Source organism: Eimeria acervulina, genomic scaffold, assembly GCF_000499425.1.
Source record: "Eimeria acervulina Houghton genomic scaffold, Eah_scaff86, whole genome shotgun sequence".
Lineage (NCBI taxonomy): Eukaryota > Apicomplexa > Conoidasida > Eucoccidiorida > Eimeriidae > Eimeria > Eimeria acervulina.
Window position 1 is genome coordinate 59,106 of NW_013549555.1, and position 20,911 is coordinate 80,016.

General features: G+C 48.3%; 4 protein-coding genes across 4 annotated transcripts; 2 read left to right on the forward strand and 2 right to left on the reverse strand.

The window, feature by feature from the left end:
- Positions 1-630: 630 nt before the first annotated feature.
- On the forward strand, positions 631-3,386 carry EAH_00014640 (hypothetical protein; the record flags this gene model as incomplete). Its single annotated transcript, XM_013394234.1, has 6 exons — positions 631-666; positions 764-885; positions 1,241-1,385; positions 1,563-1,718; positions 2,796-2,870; positions 3,231-3,386. The coding sequence occupies 6 exons, from the start codon at positions 631-633 to the stop codon at positions 3,384-3,386; spliced, it is 690 nt and encodes a 229-aa protein (XP_013249688.1).
- A 5,915-nt stretch (positions 3,387-9,301) lies between these two features.
- Positions 9,302-10,084, reverse strand: EAH_00014650 (hypothetical protein; the record flags this gene model as incomplete). Its single annotated transcript, XM_013394235.1, has 2 exons — positions 9,302-9,457; positions 9,788-10,084. The coding sequence occupies 2 exons, from the start codon at positions 10,082-10,084 to the stop codon at positions 9,302-9,304; spliced, it is 453 nt and encodes a 150-aa protein (XP_013249689.1).
- A 1,021-nt stretch (positions 10,085-11,105) lies between these two features.
- Positions 11,106-14,609, forward strand: EAH_00014660 (hypothetical protein, conserved; the record flags this gene model as incomplete). The annotated part of the gene is made up of 4 exons (XM_013394236.1): positions 11,106-12,453; positions 12,689-13,119; positions 13,292-13,799; positions 14,182-14,609. The coding sequence occupies 4 exons, from the start codon at positions 11,106-11,108 to the stop codon at positions 14,607-14,609; spliced, it is 2,715 nt and encodes a 904-aa protein (XP_013249690.1).
- A 5,234-nt stretch (positions 14,610-19,843) lies between these two features.
- On the reverse strand, positions 19,844-20,089 carry EAH_00014670 (hypothetical protein; the record flags this gene model as incomplete). Its single annotated transcript, XM_013394237.1, has 1 exon — positions 19,844-20,089. The coding sequence occupies one exon, from the start codon at positions 20,087-20,089 to the stop codon at positions 19,844-19,846; it is 246 nt and encodes an 81-aa protein (XP_013249691.1).
- Between the last annotated feature and the right edge of the window lie 822 nt (positions 20,090-20,911).

The window sequence follows — 20,911 nt, forward strand, 5'->3', positions numbered from 1 at the left end:
TTTGAATATATGGTTATATGTGTGTGCATATATATATATATATATATATATATATATATATAGGTCCTCGAGAGCCAGTCAAGAGTTGCATTGCATTTTTGCGTAGTCAGTGTGCAGTGTACAGACAGTCGTCACGGGACTCAAAAGACGAGCTGCTGCAGCTGCTGCAATTTCGACAGCGACAGCAGCAGCAGGTGTCTGTCGTCTGCATCCGCAGGCTGTGTGCCTTGGAGGTGTTGTTTATCATGTGGAGTGTATTGTGCTTTATGATTTGTTTGTTTATCTATTCCCTTAGGTGAGCTGTCTGTATGCATGGTGTTGTGTTCGACTCGTTAGAAAAGAGAAAAAGAACTTCTTTTCTCTTCTTTGTCTGTCTTTTTCTTTTCTCGAAGGCAATTGCTGCTGCTATGACATTCAATGGCGCTCACATCTGTGTACATCCTCAACTCCTCGTTACCTGCAAGAACTGGCCTCAAAGGTAAGCAGTGGAATGCGTGCCTTGTTCTTTTTCTTCTTTTTCTGTCTTTTTCTTCTTTTTATTTTTCCTTTTCTTCTGCTTGTTCTTTTTTTTGGTTTTTTGTTCTTCTTTTCTTCTTCTTTCCCCTTGACTGAGTGCATTTCACACATGCAATGGAAACAGTGAAAAATGCACCTGAGGTGCCTGCGGTAAGTCGAAATAATGTGCGCTTTATGATCGACACTTAGGGAGTTCTTCCTTTTTATTTCTTTTTTCGTGCTGCAATTGTTATATGGATATCGTTAGGGGCTGTGGGTGTTGATCTGCCGCTGCCTATACAGAGAGGAGTTTCTCCAGCTGATTCGAACGTACATTCAAGACATCTACTACGTCGGTTGCTACTACCCAGACTTCTCTGATCGAATGGCGTGAGTAGGGAGAAAGCAACAGAGGGAGAACAGGGGTTCATCAGCTTTGGTTTTAAGCTGCAGTTCGATGCAGGCTGCTGCTTGCATGCAACAACACCAGCTGCTTCTTCTTGCTTGTTACAGTGTCCTGCTATCTTATTCAGTTGTTCTAATGAACACCCTTTTTGTTTGCTTTCCGTATCCAACAGATCTAAGTTGGAAATGCGGTCGATTGTTCGTATTTTTCTTGCTTTCTGCATCTCCAAAGAAAACGCACTGAGCGAAGCCTGAGACGAAAGGGGGAGTCTGGAGAAGGGAGTAATTCAAGAATTTACTTAGGGGTTAAAGCCTAGGGTTTGTGCTGTTTGCGTTGAAGGTCGTGCAAGCGGCAGCTGATTGATATGGGAAGAAAAGAAGAAGACTTTGAGGTGTCTGTCAAGTGCCCCCTTTCGAAAGACAGCGATAAGAGGAAAATAATATTTGCGACCGATTTGCCGGAAGATTCTTTCTTTTGCCGCCAGGTTCGCTTTTTATGTGCACTTTCCACGAAGTTTCGTGAGCTGCGTATACACCCGAAACGAACTCATTGCAGGAACTTGAATGATGAGCTGGCTGACAACGGTGGCAATTATTAAATGCGTTTGCGATGAATTGTTTCTCTTTTATTTGTTTTATTATGTTTGTTTATTTCTTGTTAGGAAGCATTTTCTCCGTGTTGCGGAGAGGTCGCTCTAGACACCGAAAGTTCTGTTGAGGCGTTTCTTCCACTTGCTGTTCAATATACGAACGACAAAGTGCACGGCGGTCTTTCTGTCAGCATTTCTGTGAAACCCGCTTCGTCTGCAGAGGAGAAGGTAAATATTGTTATCTCTTCAGCTTCATTTAGCAACCATTTCCGTTCTTTTGTTTATTTGATTTCTCTCACCGCTCTGTTGCCGGTCTTCGCTGTTCTTGCAATTCGTAGCGGCATTCAAATTAATCATATAGAACGGGCCTATGTTTTCTCTGTTGATTGCATGGAGTGGGTTTCTGCTGCACTATACACATCCTCATGAAGTGATACGCATCATTGCGTGAGTATGCCTATAATGCAGCATTACTGCCTGCATGCCTGCAGGTATGCACGCTTGCATATATGTTTTCAAGGGGGAGTAACTTGCAACTGCGAAGGTCGATCCGTTTCTGCAGGCTTCTTCACTTGTTTGTGTGTGCGTATGTGTGTGTGTGTGCATGTGTTCGTGCATGCTAGCAATATCCCTGCTTATTGAAATGCATGATATATATATACATTATATACTTTTTGTGTTCTCGCTGTGTGAAGCTTTTCCGAGTCCCTCTTTGCCTGCATGCGCTCTTTGATTGACGGCTATAGATCTGTATATCTACATGACAGGCGTTGTAGATGAGAACTGTCTCCTCTTGCTGTTGTACGTAATGAATTAGGTGCTTGAAGAGGCAATAGCGAACCTGAAGTATGGTGCTGTTCAAGTAAACACCGACACAAAGCTCAGCATTGCTTTCCCCAGTTTGGTTTGGGGCGGATGCCCCGGCTCTACAATTTACGAGTTGAACTCCGGCATAGGCTTCGTATGTTTGCTTAATAAGATATCCCTCTCTTTATGTCTGTCTTTCTATGTGCCTCCCCTTCTGACTCTCTGTCTTTGTCTCTCTGTCTTTCTCAGTATCTGTCTCTGTCTATCTGTCTGTCTTTATCTATCTATCTATCTGTCTATATCTATCTACCTACCTACCTACTTATCTGTACCTACTTTTTCTATCTATCTCCTCTCTTTTCCTGTCTTTCTCTCTTGCTTTATTTGTCCCTCTCTGTCTCCTCCACATTGCAGGCATCTTCGTTATTCTTTGAAATCTCTTTTGTTATTTATTTCGACGGCATAATTTATTTTGCGGTGTATGCGCCTTTTCTTCAGATTGGAAATTGCTTTGGCCTTAAAAGGCCCATCAAATCCGTCATCCGCGCCCCTTCCCTCAACTTTACCCACATGGTAACGAATATATACATATATATATATATATATATATTTGTATAGGTTTCTAGCCCCTGCATGCACCAGTGTATGTATACATTCATCTGTAGGCATGCATGCATGTATACGTTCATCTGCATGCATGCATGAATACATTCATGCATGCATGCACTTAGGAGTAGCATCGCTTGGTGTAATCAAAAGTAGCAGTGCAGGAGGGAGCCAGTGGTTATGGTGTTTACCTCTATTTCTCTCTCTTCTGTTTCTCTACTTATTTTTTTCTGTTTTTCTATTTGTATTCAACTCCCACTATATCCTCACCTGCTGCCGGCGCTTTCGCTACTGCTTCTGCTGCTGTTTCTGCTGCTGCTGCTGCAGATTCTGGCAGCGCCTAACAGTTCAAACGCAGCGAAGATGGCGAAGTTGTGGCGGCGAATTGCGTATGCGACATTTCAACGAAGAAGTACTCAGGGATGGCTCAGCTTTGCCGGCAGTCTCACCAAAATCGCCTCCGCCTTTGCAGCAAATCTGTAAACACGGGGGAGGGGAGGCAGACGAAAAGGAGAAAAGAAAGTATCATAGATTGTATATTGATATATATATAATGCTTGGTTCGTGAGAGAGCGAGAGAAACGTAGAAAATAGGAAGAGAGAGAAACGAAGAAAGACAAAGCTGCATATCTATGCAGCTGCATATTACTGCTGCGTGCATCCTTTAATAGCAGCAGCAGTAGGGCAGCGAGTTGGAGGCTCAGCTGTTGGTTTGCTGCATTTTAAATGTTACATCGATTTTAATGAAGGCAAAGAATATGCCTTCTCTGCAGGGCGTTAGAAAAAGGAGAAAAAACAGCCCCAGCAGTTCTCTGCATGCATTCAGCTGTACAAAGATCTGGGGGCTGCTATTCATTATTTTCTCGCCTTCGCCCTGTTGCTGCATTTCATTATTTTTTGTATTTTTCCCTTCCCCCTTCTTTGGAGAACTACGCCCACGTCGCCTCTGCTTTGGCAATGAGCAAAAGCAGAGGCCTCTCACATTATATTATTGTAATAATTTCTTTTGCATTCATCTCTATACATACGAAACTGTCGACTGACTGTATGCATGCAAGTAAGGCTGCCACCAAAATATATTAATTTGTGGAAAGAATATCAGATGAAGGACAAATCAAGATATCAGCATTCCTCCGTTGACTTGTTTGTGGTGTTGTGTTTGCATGATTTATTTTGAATTTATGCGTCAAACGGAAGCGTTTGAAAGAGCGGAAAACCGCAGGAACTTTAAACAAAGGAACCCCGAAACATTTTTTTGCTTTTAGGTGCAGCTCCGGCAGAAAACTGAATAAGAATACAGCTTCTAATTAACTAATACATAAACAAATTATTTGATTACTTAATATGGTTAATTAATGCGCGTAAAATGCTATACACAATGTACATAAAATAAAAATGCATATTAAATGCACTATATATATTTTTATCTACAACATATACTACGCATTATATAAAATCTAATTATAATACCTAATTACAACTATTTATAGTGGAGTGAATAGGGGAAGTCGTCCTAGAGTGACGCAACAAGGAAAAAGAAGGAAATAAATGGCTTAGCAATAAAGAGGAGTTTCTTTTTCTGTTTTCTTCGTCCACTGTCCATACACCCGAATGGCTCCGCAAGAAGCAGCAAGAAACAAAGACGACAAATAGAACATTTCTGCTGCTCTTCTTCATCAACAGTGCGTTCATTATATACACGAAACGCTGTGCGGTCGGGGGCTCCCCTCTCCTCTTCGCGAGCACCAAGGGGCTCCCCAATGCCTCCTCAAAACCCTAAACCCTAAACCCTAAACACCCCTCAGCGCCGCCATTGGCTGCTGCAGTTGCCAGCAAATGGGCAGATCCTCCGTTTTCTAGAGAATCTTTGCACTTCACTTTATATATATTTATATATATTTATATTTATATTAATATATAGGACATATATATTTATATATCAAAATATATGAATACAAATGAGCATATATGCATATAAATATGTACACATGTATATATGCATGAATAGAAGTAAATATAAACAACGCTTTCACTGCTTAGATTATACTTCTTCTTGGCCGCTGCACTCGCGCGGCATGAAGCAGCAGAAGGCCAACACAGCAGCATCACCTTCAGCCTCTCCAAGGAAGGAACAGCAGAGAGGTTAGCGCCTCCTGCTAGCTGTCCTTTTCAGTATCGGCTAGCTAGCCATTCTTACTGGCTAGCTAGGGACTCAGCAGCTAGCTTTGCGCTTACAGCGCCTAGCCATACTTCCTAACAAGCTAGCCGTACTTCGCCAGCTAGCCATAATTTTCTACAGCTAGCTGTACTCATTAATCAGCTAGCTCATTAACCAGCTAGCCATACTATAGCTAGCCGTACTCACTAATCAGCTAGCCATAGTACAGCTAGCCGTACTTATTAGTCCGCTAGCCATACGTATAAATCACCTAGCCTTACTGATTAATCAGCTAGCCATACTTCAGCTAGCCATACTTATTAATCAGATAGCGATAGGTGAGAAGCTAGACATACATATTATTCAGCTAGCCATTCTTTTTAAAGAGCTAGCTACAGGTGAGGAGCTAGCCAGCTAGCTGCAGCCGTGAAGGTGAAGAGGCGTTTCTCTTCGTCGTTAGCTTCATTTAGCTTTAATTATTTATCTTGCAGATCATCATACACCGCAATTTCTATCGACTCCAGCTGCGCACCAGACACGGAACAACGCAGTCATCTGCATACACTGCGGCTCTCTCTTCGTCGTCGTACGCTGCTGCTGCTGCTGCTGTAGGCCCGCGGGTGACAAGCAGCCCCACTCGGCTGCTTGGCGACCCCTGTTCTCCTTCCGTTTGCAAGTAGACAGCAGACAGCGGCTCTGCTTCCTCTGCTGCTGCTGCTGCTGCCTGCTGCTGTTGCTGCTGTTGCAGCCTGTCTGCAGCAAATGCGATAGAGCAGCGTAAAGGACAAGATGCATGCGCTTTAAACCAACGCGTAATGCAAATGGAATGAAAGACATGGCCGCAAGGAAGGGTGCGTATAATATCTGCAGGTTGATAGTCGCAGAGACAAATCGAGCAGACAGCAGCATCGAAGACACCCGGAGGAGAAGGAGCAGCAGCAGCAGCATCTGCTCCTGCTGCTGCTTCTGTTGTTGATGTTGTTGGGGTGTACATACACCGCAGCTGAGCCCACGTCTGCTCCTTCAACTTGCGGAGAAGCTGCAGCGGCAAGCTGTAGTTGTTTGCTGCCTCAGTATGAAAGAGAACAGCAAGCTGCTCTTCAGATATCCAGAAGCAGCAAACAAATGCAGCAGCAGAAGCAGCAAAGAAAACGATGCAGGGACCCAGAAGAGAGAGGAAGCAGAGCAGCAGCACCGACATATAGCGGCATAACAGAGGGGTATGGAGGGAGCAGCAGCTGCTGCTGTCGTTGTATGTTAGCTGCAGCGCAGCAAACATAACACACGACGAGCAGCAAGAAGCAAGCCGCCCTATCTGCCAGCCTAAAGACAGCACCAAAGCTGCTGCTTCTCTTTCTACTGGCCTCTCAAACCATACAAACCTCAAATCCTGCGCTCTCCCTAAGACGAAGCAGCAGCAGCAAAGCTGCACGAAAGAGAGACAGAACAGCAGCAGCAGCAAGCGAAAATACACCACACCCTCCACTGGAGAGTTGCTGCTGCTACTGTCGCTGCTGCTGCTGCTGCTGTCGCTGCTGCTGTGGCTGCTGCTGCTGCTGCTGCTGCTGAGAAGCGTGTAGCAGAGAACACTGAGATGAGCAGCAGAGAGAGCCCCAAAGAATACAACACAGGCTAATTCTTTAAAAAACAAAAAATCTAAGAAGAGGCGAACTCCCACGACACCCCGGGGCATATGTAAACAACGAAAACAATTAATAGGAGACTGCAAAGATATATAACGACGCCGCACATGCGGCTCAGCCCCAGGGCATACAGCCCATAGAGGAAGACCCCAGTACTTCGCTATTAACTCCAGCATCTCCTGCTGCTTCTGGTGCACCTGCACCTGCACCTGTTGTTGCTGTTGCTGCTGCTTCTGCTAACAGAGAAAACAGATCCTCTGTACACTGCAAAAGAGATATTATGCACAGCAGAAATTCAACTACAGGGGACAGTGCAGTGCTGCTGATGCTGCTGCCGCTGAGGTCGTGCGGCAGTGGCTGCTGCTGTTCCTGCTGCTGCTGCTGCAGGTCCTCGCTGCACGCCCGACAGACTTTGCTGCCTCAAGAATTAGCAGGGCGAGCAGGTTGCAAGGAAGCTGAGCAACCAGCTAGAGCAGCAGGAACAGCAGGGGCAGCAGGAGCAGCAGCAGTAGAAGACCCCTAGACCCTCTGAAACCCGAGAGGGATGAGAATGCGTACAGCTGCACCCCGACGGTGAGCCCTCTACTCAGCAGGAAGGGAAAGGAAGAAGCAGCAACCAACGAAAACAAAACGCTGTGTTTCTTAGCGGCCTCTCAACTGCTCCTGCTGCGTCTCAGCCGCAGCAGCAGCAGCTGGAGCAGCAAGTCGCTCTCTCCCCTGGAAGAGAACGAAGAACCAACGCTAACACGCCGCAGCGAGGAAGAAGAATACGCACACAGAACGAGACAAACGTAGACGTCCCCTCAACTGCAAACATAAACCCTAAACCCTAAACCCACGCCCTTATGCACAAACAGTAAAGCCGCGAACAGGGCACACACTTGGGATCCCACCGCCCCCCCGTACCATCGAAACCGCTGCACTGCTGCTGGTGCTGCTGCTGCTGCTGCTGTTGCTGCTGCACACAGCACCTGCGCACACCTCTTCTATGAAAATATAACTAACATTGTACTTTACTTTGATTCTTTTCTTAAATTTAAGAAGAAGAATTGAGAAGCACCCCCTTCACCAGCATTCCTTCAGCGGATGCAGCGCTCATGTGTGGCACCATCGCTCCGTTGCGGTGTACGTACACTCTGAACTATAGGTTCGTAGGGAGAAGGAAGCAGCTTTTAATGATAAAAGTCTGCAAATTTTGGATTTTTTTGTTTGTTTACATTCTAAATAAGATTTCCTTTATTTTTATCTTTGTCTGAACTTTTTTTATCTCCATTTTACCTTGTCTTTCGCTACGCACAAACCCCCGCTGCTACATGCAACCGAGCGGGAGTGCATAAGCAACAGGCAGCGGCAGTGGAATTGAAAATATTTATTTTTCTCAATATATACGTAATACTTCGCTTTGCTTCGGCTTTTATTTTCTTCTTATACAGGAGAGAAGCTACACACCAACACTGCAGCAGCAGCAGCCGCAGCAGCTGCAGCCGCAGCTGCAGTAGCAGGTAGAGCAGCCGGTGCTGCTGGTGCAGCAGCAGGCGGCATCATTTTAAAGACTGTCGTAATAATAGCATATATGCAGAGAACATGTCTAAATACGGTTTGTTTCAGTATTTAATTGCAGTCTCTTCGCCTCCCCATGAAAGAATTAAGAGGGGGCCTCAAGTGCCCCTGGGCGTTGCTGGTGCTGCCGCACTTTCGCTGCAGCACGCCCGCTGCAGCAGCAGCCAGGGACAATAAATGCAGAGGGAATATCATCAGCAATCTCTCTGCCTTCACGTTTTGTGCTGTTTTCTGTTGCTTTGTTGCTGCTCTAGCCACATAGAAAACCGAAACCAGCTGTACACCTCAACTCACCAGCTAGCCACGGCTAGCTAGCTAGAGGAGCAGCCAACCCTGTGTAGCTTGCTGGACCTACAGCAGCTGAACCCTCAGAACCGTAAAATTGCTGTTGCTGATGCTGCTGCTAGTGCTGTTGCTGCTGTTGGTGTTCGCGCTGCCTCTCTTGCTGCTATTGCTGTTGTTACTGATGCGGCTAGCGTTTCTAATGGCAGTGCTGCTATATGTTCTATTTGTTACTCTCCCCTCTATGCTTCACGCTTATCTTTGAAGCCGTATTAAGAACAAAAGAGTCCCGATTAAAACAGCTGCTGCAGCGCAGCAGCGGCAGCAGCAACAGCAGCAGCAACTTTTCCGGGGACCCCCGCCCTGTGCGGGTTTAGGGGGTCCCCCTCACTCGTGCTGCAGCTGCACCGCCGCCATGTTTGTTTATTCTTTTACTGTTTGCAAAAGAACAAACAAAGAAAGCAAAACAACAACAGAGACGTCGCCTGTCTGTATTTCCAAAGGGCCCCTCAGGGGCCCCCTTAAAGGGCTTCAGCTCTGCTGCCACTCCCTCGCCTTCTCCTGCTGCAGCAGCTGCTGCTGCTGTAGCTACAGCTGCAACAGCAGCAGCAGGAAAAGGATGCCGCTGAAGCATTTGCTGCTGCTTGCAGCATCTGTTAACGGTTTGGCGGAGAGGGTGTTGATGGTGGGGTGTACGTTCACCGCCGCATGCATGCCGACGTGCCTATACAGCTGAAGTGCATGCAAAACAGTCTTTAAAATCGCCTGCTGCTACCAAGAAGAGGGGCCCCCGCTGCTTCGAGAGCATGCAGCAGCTCTCCGCCAGTAGGCATAGCGGCCATGCCCTGCTGCTGTCTCTCTATAGCACTCCAGATAAGATCTCGTTCATAATATATCTCAAACGCCCCTGTCTGCAGCAGCAAACCGCTCAGCACTGCACCCCCTATGAATACCAATGCCAGCAGCAGCATGCGGTTTGCTTCTACTGCTGCAGCAACAGCAGACGCACGCTGCTGCGGCAGCAGCAGAGGCAGCAGCCTACCAGGCAGCAGCACAACAAGAAGCAGACACCACCTCAACACACCTATAGCTGAACCTAACAACTGCAGCAAAGGCGCTGGCTCGTATTGCTGCGGCACCACCCGAAGACCCTCAGCAGCATCCATTTGCTGCTGAAGGAAGGCAGTTAGCTGCTGCAGAGCAGCAGCCGAACCTCATGATGGGCAGTACTGTACTGTCACCTGATTCGGTGTTACTACTGCCGGCAAAGGATTGTGCGCCTCGAGCAGCCACTTCAAGCCCCCCCCTTCCCTGCTGCTGCTGCTGCTGCTGCTGCTGCTGCTGCTGGAGGTGCTCAGGTTGCTCAAAAGAGAGAGAAGAGATGGAAGGACAACAAGGACGCCCAACACCATCAAAGGCATCAACGCGCTCGCGTCCTGGCGCCTCCCCTGCCGCTGCTGCTGCTGCTGCGGCTGCTGCTGCTGCCGCTCGCCTGCAGGGCGGGCTGGGGGCCCCCTGCCTGTCTCAGGTTCCTCCATTTGTTTAAATTAACGACAAATTCCTCCACAGAAAAGAAAACCAACAAAAAGGAGGGAGAACGACTCAAGAGGCAACCTACATGGGGTGGTGCCAATACACCCCTCGGGTGTACGCGCGGCTGCAGCACACCTCAAGTGCTTCTTCTGCAAATAAACACCAACAGAACAAAACAAATATGTTCGCAGCCCTCTGATTATCAACTTGAAGACCACCGCATCTTCGCAGCTGCTCCTGCTTCGGGGGCTGCTGCTGCAGCCGCTTCTGCTGCTGGTGCTGCTGCTGCTGCTGCTGCTGCTGCTGCGGCCCGAGCACGGGCCCCACACCTGCTGCCGAGACCGCTGCAGCAGCAGCAGTCCTGCTGCTGCGGCTGCTGCTGCTGCAGTTACTGCATGCTGTAGCAGTAAATTTGAATTCTTTTGTCGCCCTTCTTATTTATATTTATTTTATGGCCTGCAGCAGCAGCTGCAGCTGCAACTGCTGCGCAGACATCGGCAGCTGGTGCTGCTGCAGCAGCCAGCAGTGGTCCTTGTCGGCAGCGGCCTCCTCCTCACTGAGTCGCAGGAGCAGCAGCGGCAACAGCAGCAGAAGCAACAGCAGCAACGGAAGCAGAAAGAACAATTTTAGGGGAGGCAGCAGCAGACCCAGCAGCAAAAGCTGCGGCTGCTGCTGCAGAAACCGAGGACAGCAGTACTCTCGGGCCCTCGCTGCTGCTGCTGCTGCACTCCCTCCTGGTGCGTTGCCGTTCTCTCCTGCTGCTGCTGCTGCGCAAGCCAAAGAGCAGTAAAGCCACAAGCTGCAGCAGAAGGTTGTGTAGTGCGCGCTACAGCTGCAGCCAGTCCGCAGCAGAGGCAGCAGCAGCAGCAACAGCAGCAGCCTCAACAAGATTAGCAGTAGCAGCAGCAACAGCAATAGTAGCAGCAGCATCGACCACAGCAGCAGCTCAGCAAAAGCAGGAGTAGCAGCAGAAGCAGCAATAGCAGCAACAGCAGCAATAGCGCGAATGCTTGCATCTGCATCAGGATGGCGTCTCTGCTGCGGCGGGCAATTGCTGGGCCCCCCACTCCGGCAGCTGCGCCACCAGCGAAGCCTGCAACAGCAGCAGCAGGGGCAGCAGCAAAGCCAGCGCCAAAGCAAGCAGCAGGTGGTGCTAAAGGGAAGAAACCTCTAACATTGAAAGAAAGACAGCTGCAGCAGCAACAGCTGCGAGAAAGGCTGCTGCAGCAGCAGAAGCAGCAGCAAGGGAAGCCCTTTGTAGCCCCCAAACTAAAAACGAAATTTGTCTCCCAAGTTAAAAAACCCGTTGCTGCGCTGGATGCTGCAGCAGCAAAACCAGCAGCAGCAGCAGGTGCACCAGCAAAACCAGCAGCAGAAACAGGTGCAGCACCAAAGCCAGCAGCAGCAGAAGGTGCAGCAGCAAAACCAGCAGCAGCAGAAGGTGCAGCGGCAAAACCAGCAGCAGCAGCAGGTGCAGCGGCAAAGCCAGCAACAGCAGCAGGTGCAGCGGCAAAACCAGCAGCAGCAGTAGGTGCAGCGGCAAAGCCAGCAGCAGCAGTAGGTGCAGCGGCAAAACCAGTAGCACCAGTAGGTGCAGCAGCAAAGCCAGCAGCACCAGTAGGTGCAGCAGCAAAGCCAGCAGCAGCAGGTGCAGCAGCAGCAAAGCAGGAGATCCCCGGGGCAGCAGCAAAAGGGGCACCAACAGCATCAGCAGCAACAGGGATCCCTAAAGACTCACCAGCAGCAAAGGGGGCCCTGGGGGCCCCTCCACCCCCAAAGGTCCCCCCTGCCCTCCTCACTATCAAACCCAAAGCACCCCCGGGGGCCCCAGGGGCCCCAGGAGCCCCAGGGGCCCCGGCCGCGAAGAAGGAGACCCCTAAAGAGACCCCTAAATTGGTGCCGAAGACTGCAGCAGCAAAACCAGGAGCGGCAGCTTCTGCAGCAAAACCACCAGCAGCAGAAACAAAGCCAGCAGCAAAACTAGCGACAAAACCAGCAGCAAAACCAGCAGCAGCACCAGCAGGAAAGCCAGCACCTAGGAAGACGCTCGCCGAGCTGCTGGCAGCAGATAAGACAGGCGCTGCTCCTACAAAGGCAGCAGCAGAGCAGCAAGACGCAAAGGGGGGCCCCACTGGGGGGCCCCCCAAAGACAGGCCAGGGGGGGGCGTTGGTTCTAAAGCAGCAGCTGCTGGTACTGAAGAAGCAGCAGCAGCAGCAGACGCCATTGCAGATTTCGCTGCTGCAAACCCGGAAGACTTTGCTGCTGCTCTTGGTGCTGCTGCTGCTAAGAAGGCAGAAACTATAGCTAAAATAAAACAACAAAACCCTGATATACCGGATGCAGCTCTCGCAACAGCCCTGAAGAAACTCCCCGGTTAGGGATTAGGGTTTAGGGTACAGGGTTTAGGGTTTTCGTTGAGGGTTTAGGTTTAGGGTTGTCAGTGTTTAGGGTTTACAGTTTAAAGTTTTAAATTGCTGGAGCCGAGCTAGCGTCCCAGCCAACAGAGCGCCCTTATATATATATATATATATATATATATATATAATATAGTGGCGGTCTTCAAAGGGTTTATGGTTTAGGGTTTAGGGTGTGTGTGACTTGCTTTTAGCTGCTGAAGCTGCCTTTGTATCCCTGCGCATTTTTCTGGGAGAGCGGTGGCACCAAGAACGCCGGCGTTTTCTTGCTGCTGGCTCTGCTGCTCGTGCTGGTGGTGCTGCTGCTCCTGCTGCTGGTGCTGCCGCTGCTGCTGCCAAGCCCTCAGAAGCGCGCACTGCACTAAAGAGTTCTTCCAGCGCTTCAGGGGGCCCCCCCACAAAGGACGCCTCTGGGGCTCCCAAACCCTCTGGGGGCCCCGTGGGGGGCCCCAAACCCTCTGGGGAGGCCCCTGGGGCCCCCCAACCCTCTGGGGGGGCCCCAGGGGCCCCTAAGGCTGAGGAGGAGCCGCTGAGTTCAGAAAGCGTTGTGAAGATGGCGATGAATGCTCTGCCTAAGATATCGGATGCGAAGGGATGGCAGGAAGCAGCAGATATCTATGCAGGCGTGCAGACCCTAAACCCTAAACCCTAAACCCTCAAGGGGCATTTCAGGGAATCTGCATTCTAGATAGCTTTGCGCTGTATCTACGCCAGAAATACCCATTGAACGTAGCGGTTCAAGGTTCAGGATGTAGGGTTTAGGGTTTAGGGTTTAGGGTTTGGGGTTTAGGGTTTAGAGTTTGTGCGCAGAGTGCAGTCGCGCTGCGGCGGAGGTGATACAGGAGTGGCGAACTGCACAGCCAGCAGAATTTGATAAGGCCCTGGGAAAAGACTTAATCGATGCAGAGACGAACAAACTGAAACAGCAGCAGCAGCAGCAGCAGCAGCAGCAGCAACAGCAGCAGCAGCAGCAGCAGCAACAGCAGCAGCAACAGCAACAGCAACAGCAACAGCAGCATCAGCAACAGCAGCAGCAGCAGCAGCAGGCGGGGAAGCAACAGGTTCAGCCAAAGGGAGAGCAGCAGCAACAGCAGGAGCAGGAACAACAGGCAGGGGAGGAAGCGAAACAGAAACAGCAGCAACAGCAGCAAGAACAGCAACAGCAACAGCAGCCGCACGATTTATCATCTTTGGGCTTCTTGCGTTCTCTATGCGGCGGTGTGCCGAGGGAATTGAAGGAAAAGATCAACAAAAAGAATTTAAGAGACTCCAAAAAAACACTTCTCATCCTGCAGGACGCATTAGGTACCCTTTCTTTGCTGCTGATGCTGCTACTGCAACTGCTGCTACTGGTGTTGCTGCTGCTGTTGCCTCTGTTGCTGCTTTTGCTGGTAGTATTTTTGCTGCTTCTGCTTTTGTTGCTCCACGGCTACTACTTCTGTTGCTGCCTCTGCAATTGTTATTTTGATGTTGTGGCGTTTTGTGCTGCTGCTGTTGGTGCTGCGTTTGCTGCTGCTTTTGCTGCTGCGCAGCTTCGCTGCTTCTTAGGAGAGACTTTGTTGCTGGTGTTTTGCTGCTGTTGTCGATCAGCTTGCTGCGACGGTATATCTCATGACTGCTGCGGCGGTATGTCGCATGACTGCTGCGTCTGCTCCTGTTGCTGCTGCTGATGTTGCTGCTGCTGCAGACATGGAGCGTTTGCAGCTGCTGCTGCCTCTGTTGATTTCTAGTTGCCGCTATTTGGCTCTGCTGCTGCTGACTGCCCGGAAGCAGCAGGAGATACAAGCAGCAGCAGCGCAAAAACGGCGGCAGGAGCAGCAGCAGCATGAGGCAGCAGCAGCGAAGAAGACTGCAGCAGGAAGAGGAGGGCGATTAGGAACAGCAGCAACAGCAGCAAAGAAGGCAACAACCCCTACATTCTTACAGCGAAGCGTCCCTGGATTTCTTTCGCGAGCAGCGGCGGCAGCAGCAGCAGCAAAGACACCAGCAAAACCCGTAGAACCGGGGCTGCTGCAGCTGCGGCTGTTTGCTGCTGAGGTGTACAGACACCTCAAGCTCTTCCCTTCTTTCCTTATCGTCGGCGCTGCTAGAGGCGCTCTAAGTGCGCTGATATAAAGATTTCAATAAATAATTAAATAATTAAATAATTTTATAATTAAAAATTAGGCACACTAAAGAGTATGAAAAGGCAAACAAACAGAGTCAGTTCGTCTTTGTGTTTGTTTTGTTTTGCTTGTTTGTTTGTTTCCTTCTTTCTTTATGTCATTTGTTACTTTATTTGTTTGTTTAGTATACTTGTTTGTTTGTTTGTTTGTTTGTGCATTTGTTTTGTAGTATTTGTTTGTGTGTCTTTTTCCTTTTGTTTATCTATTTGTTTGTCTGCCTTTCCCCTTTTGTTTATGTGCTTGTTTGTTTGCCTGTTTTTGTTTAAGCGCTTGCTTGTGTTTTTGTCTTATTGTCTTCGTTTGTTTTCTGGCTTGTTTTGATGTATATTTGTTTTTTTGTGTTTTTTTGCTTGGTTAGTTGTATTCGTTTATGTTTTTGTCATTTATTTATTCATTTACCTATTTTTTGTTTTTTATTTGTTCGTTTGTTTAGATGTATTTGTTTTTGTTCATTTGTTTGTTTGCGTACACTGCAACATTTAAAAAGGCGACAGAAGGAAAAATAAGAGGAAGAGAGAAAGGGAGAAGGGGACAGAAACAAAGAGAGGGAGAGAGAAATAGAGAAAGAAAGAGAGAAATAGACAGAGAGAGAGAGAAGGAAACAGAGAAAGAGAGAAGCAGACAGAGAAAGACGAGACAGAGAAAGAGACAGAGGAATAAAGGAAGACGAGAAGAGACAAAGAAAGAAAAAAGAGAAAGGAGGAGACAGATACAGAGGGAAAAAGAGACACCGAAAGAGAGACAATAGAGCTAGGTAGAGGGAGACAAAGAGCGAACGAGGAAACAGAGAGAAATAGACGAGGAGAAAGAGAAGGGTAGACAGAGCAAGAGAGAGACAGACAAAAGGAAAGAGATACTAGAACACAAAGACATATCACCACCAGTTGGAGAGATGACACACATCGGGCTCACCTGCAGCAGCAGCAGCGGCAGCAGCAGCACCAGGAGTGTTTGTGTTTTCAGGGTCGCCCATTCCTCCTTTGGAATGTCCTCTGTTGACGGTTTTGCTGCAAAAGAGCGATGGGGCGTATATACACTCGAATTTGCTGCAGTTTGTCCTCCAGCAGCTGCAGGCCCGCGAGTTGCTGCAGCTTGGCCTCACCTGCAGTCTAGCGAGAGAAGCAGTTGCTGCTTTCTTTGCAAAAACCCTAGCCTCTCTTCCTTTTCAAACGGAAAGGGCTTTCTCGGATATAGAATACTGTACAACCATATCTTGTGCTGCTGCTCCTGTTGCTGTTGATGCTGTTGCTGTGTTGCTGTTGCTGCTGCTGTTGCTGCTGCTGTTGATCATGGTTCTCTTGGCCCTGCTACTGTGGCCCCTGCGGCTGCTGCTGTGGCTGTTCCTGCTGCTGCTGCCTCAGTTGCTGCTGCTGCTGCCTCAGTTGCTGCTGCTGCTGTTTCTACTGCAACTGTTGCTGCTTCTAGCGCTGCTGGTATTGCTTCCTCTGTTGCTGCTGCCTGTATTTCTGGGTTTGTTGTTGCTGCTGTTTTCTTCTGCTGCTGTTGTTGTTTGTTATTGGCTTTATTATGCTTGTGGTTGTTTGCCTCTTTGCTATTAGAACCTATGAGGGTATATATTTGTTGCTGCTTGTGTGTACACGTTTGATGCTTCTTTTCTCTTCCTGGAACTCATGCATCTTCGTTTGTTGCCATTACTGCGTTTGTTTGTTTGCTTGCTCGTTTATTTATTTATTTATTTGCTCGTCTATTTATTTGTTTTTTTCATTTGTTGGTTTACCTGTTTGCTTGTGTGTTGGTGGTGTTTGTTTGATTGATTGATTGGTTCATTGATAATTTATTTATTTGTTTGCTTGTTTGCTTGTTTGTTTGTTTGTTATGGAAGGGTTCAATTGCATGCGTTTCTTCTTCTTAGCTGCGTGTCGCCTAAGACCAGCAGATCGTTTGCATGCAGCAGCAACAGGAGGAGGAGCAGCAGGAGCAGCAGCAGCTTTAAGGAAAGCAAAGGAGAATGTTTCCCTCAGCTTCCGCTTGATTTCTGTTCTTCTATTTTTATTACACTGGATAGGCTTCCTCCTTCTTCAATCGCCTATTGTAATACAGCATCACCAACGAGGCATACGACGCACGCAGATATGTGAGATAAAAATTATATAGTCTTAAATTAATATAATTCCTTTTTTATATGCATATCTCTGCGTTAATACAATGTTTGCTTCCGCTTTTTCTTCCTTGCGCCTTTCGTCTGTTTGGTTCTTTTTATATATTTATAAATGAATATATATGCTTATGTTTACCTTAATACAATGAATTGTTATTTTCCTCTCTTTCTGTTTCTTTGCGTCTTTTTTTTGTCTTGTTTTTCATATGTATTTATAGACAAATATAACTCTTTTCTATATGCATGTACCTGTATTAATAAATATTTCCACCTTCCTTTTTTTGTGCGCACGTTGCGTCTGTATAGTGCTGTGTACAGTGCTGCCTTTCTTCTTATCGTATATTCTTTTTATTAGATACTCGCTCTTATAGCTCTTAATAATGGCTTCTTGTTGTACACGCTTATTAATATACTCTCTCTGTCCGTATGCATATATATATATATATATATACGCATATGCACCTGTTGCTGCTGCTGCTCCTCCTGGTTCTGCTGTTTGCGCTGCTGCTACGGCTGTTGCTGTTTGCGTTTAGGCATAATGACGGTGGGGGTCGCGTGAACATAAGCGAAATAAATTTGGGGGAATTTGTGGCGGAGTACCGCAGGCGGGCTTCTGCAGTGCCTGATGAAGTCTCCTGGGGCCTCCCTTCTGGTGTATGCGACGAAGACTTAGCAGCACAACTCCTTTTTACAGTCAGTCTTTGTGGGGCTCAGAGCTGCTGGACGACGTTGCGCTGCTGCTGATGCTGCTGCTGCTGCTTGTACTGATGCAGCTGTTCTTTGTAGTGCCGCTGGTACTGCTCTTTCGTGTTTTTCCCCTCTCTCATTAATTTATGTGTCATTATGCTCCTTTCCAGTTTCGTTGTCTTTGCTCTTTGTGCACTAATGTCGTCTTTTTCTTTCTTTCACTTATTTTTCAATTATTTTTTTTGTGCCTTGTACTACTGAAGCCTCTGATATATGGCGCATGCAGAGAGAAGCAAACATACTGCAACTCCTGCATGCGTTTTCTCACCTCTAAAAGGAATACTTATAGGCACAAAACAAAAATGGAGCTTTTCAGCAGACGTTGGACTCTCTCCGCCTGGTGTATATGCAACACACAACCCATCAACCCCCTCAGCAGCTGTCAATGGTGCTGCTGCTTCTGTTGGCTGCTGCTTCTGTTGCTTCTGCTTCCTCTGCATATCGAGTTATTTCTGCTTGTACTGTTTTTCCTGCTGCTGCTTGTGTTGCTGCTGCTGTTGCTGCTTCTGTTGATGCTTCTGCTGCCGCTGTTGCCGCTGTATCTCAGCTGCTCCAGGGTTTGAAGAATACAGTGGAGCGTCACAGCGGGTGCGCTGCGTTTCGTCGGGTTGAATATCTCGCGGCTTTGGGGTGCGAAGTGCGACACCGACTTTGGCTGCAAATGGAATTCGTGTGGGGCAGCAAAGACGCGCATACGCAGCAACGCAGTCTCTTCTTCACTCTAGCTGATCACTTCTCATGGGTCGCCTGAACCTGCTGCTGCTGCTGCTCCTGCCGCTGCAACAGCAGCTGCAGCGGCGTCGGCTGCTGCAGCTGTTGCAGCGGCATCAACAGCTATCTCTTCTGTTTTTCGCCACCAGTTCTCGGCGACCGCTGCTGCTGCTTCGTTATGTTCATATGACTGCTTTAGAAGCTGTAGTGGTGAAACAGCAGCAGCAGCAGCAGCACCTTCCCTTTCAACCCCAGAAGGCTCGGACTGTTTATCTTGTCGCATGCGCACTGCTGCCATTAGAAAGCAGAAGGGAAAGGAAACCAAGCTGCAAAGCTCACCTATTTATATTTCTTCTAGTACTAAAAGTACATAAGAGTAGGGGCTGTCTACCTTGACTGCTCCTCTTCTGCATGTGTTTGCGTGCATGCATGCACCGGGCTGCGTGCTTAATATCAATTGTCGTCTAACAACTTTCGCATATTTATGGAGACTGCGTGATGTTCATTGGTGCATCTACGGGTGGAGAAGAAAAAGCAACTGGAGAATAGGAGCTAGGAGCAAGGGACAGCAGCTGGAGCAACAGGGCATGCGTAGGAGCCCTCTGGAGACACAAACGGCAGATGCAGCGAATGAAGCTCAAGTAAGCCTGAACAGAAGCCGCTTGGTTGCTGTATTCCGAGATTATAAGCTGCGTCAAGAAGTTGTACTGCCTCCTCTCGCATCCACAGGTCTGCACTCTTTTGTGCAAGAGGGTGGGAAGAGGCGTGGTGATGCTGTTATACTGCAGCAGCAGCGTCAAGCAGCCACCGGGCAAAGCTTGCAGCAGAGCTGCTTTAGTTGGCCTTGGCTTGCATGCTCCATCGGGTGTCTTAGCAGAACGAGAAGAAAGCGGAACTGGGCAGGGAGTGCTGCGGTAGAACCGTGAAGTATACACGAAGAATAATACAACTAAAATAAATATAGAGAAATTAATCAGGAAATTAAGTAAATAGACGTAGCTGTCGCTCCCTGGAGGAGGACGAACGTCCGCCGCTTCCTCTGTATAGCACACTCACAGAAAGGCTAGGACAGCATGAACGGCAGCTTAACGCTAAGAAGTGGGAAACTGCACTTTAAATGACGAGAGTGCCAGTACCAATGCATGCAGACACATACAGGGAAAGGCATCCTATTGAGATACATGATATTACACTCTCACAAAGAATAAAATTCTCATTAGTAAACAAACTTACGGACGTCTTGCACTCCACTGCCTGCGAGGCTGCCCAAGGCCGTCGCCTAGCCCTCGAACCTATGCAGAAAAAGTGGAAAGACGAAAGAAAACCGTCACTAATGAAGGCACTTATACCTGCTAGTTTGAATCATGTAAAGAAAAGGCTTTAAAGGCTTTCATCATGGAGACTTCTCTCGCTGTATGTACAGCCCATCCGTCCATTCGAAATGGGTTGATGGGACGCGTCGGTTGTCGTGCCCTTTCCTGAACGTCACACAGATGACGATCGAACGCCATCAAGTGATGCTTGGAAGGGTAGCAGTGCCTGAGCTGATAGTTCAGCCGAGACATCACAAAAGTGCTCATCGCATCCAGCTTTTCCCAGGGGAGTGGCTATGATGTGAGGCGCTTAAGGATATCCTTCTTCGTCTTGAAAATGACGTGAAGGATTTGGCTCTGTTGCACTGTAGTCTCTAGTGCATCATTGACCCCCAGGTGCTTGTACGCCTCTCCCATCTTCACCACGGGCAAGAATTTCTTTGCAGCTTTAGTTGGACCAGATGCTCGCTGCTCTTGTCCACCTTCAAAGGCGGCTTTGCCTGACTCCCCTCCTGTTCTATATTCGTTTACTGTAGCCATCCTGCGTTGAGATGCCGAAGCCCTATCCATTGTAGTGAACAGTGATGACCTCACGAGCATGCTTCAAAATCGGTTGAGCCTTCAAGACAACGTGAATTAGCTAATGAGAGGTATACGCAAATGCTCTTTTAAATTCGTTGTACGTCATGTACAATGCCTCCTTTCATCTGCTTGTTGAGTGGAGAATATTCTGGGCAAGGAACAGATGCTCATGGTAACCCTTCAGTGGCACGAAACCCTTCTGCCACGTGGAGGCGATTCCTGCCTTCCTTGAATGCCCAGTTGTTGATCTTGCTCATCCACAGTACTGCATATAGAGTTTGTAGGTGCAGTCCTGCATATTGCTGACTCGCCAATTCTTCGCACCATTATGGTCTCCTCCTTTTGGAATCAACATTGTCTCGCTGTCTTTCCACCTCGCTGGCACTCTTTGATGTTGGGAGCACGCACTGCAAATCGCAGTCATAGCTGGAACAAGTACCTCTTCAAACTGCTTGTACATAAAGAAACGTATCCCAACCGGCCCTGTTGCAGACCTAGGGTTGCCCTTTAGCAGTTGAGCATACAGATCCTCTTCGCTTAAGTGAGAATAAACCGTATAAGCCCCTTCTGGGGCTGTAGCCAAAGGTTCTAGGAACTAGCGAGCAGCCTGAGAATTGGGACGAGGAGGGCTTGCTCCAGGTGCTGAGCTCTGAAATGTTCCTCCAGTTCACTGTGTTGGATGGGGCAGTCTTAGCTCCTAGCCACTCAGTGGTTAGTCCTTCGGTCTCTTGTATAGAGTGCTTGGAGGTTTTGTGCAGTGTCTTCCTTAAAGATAGTGAT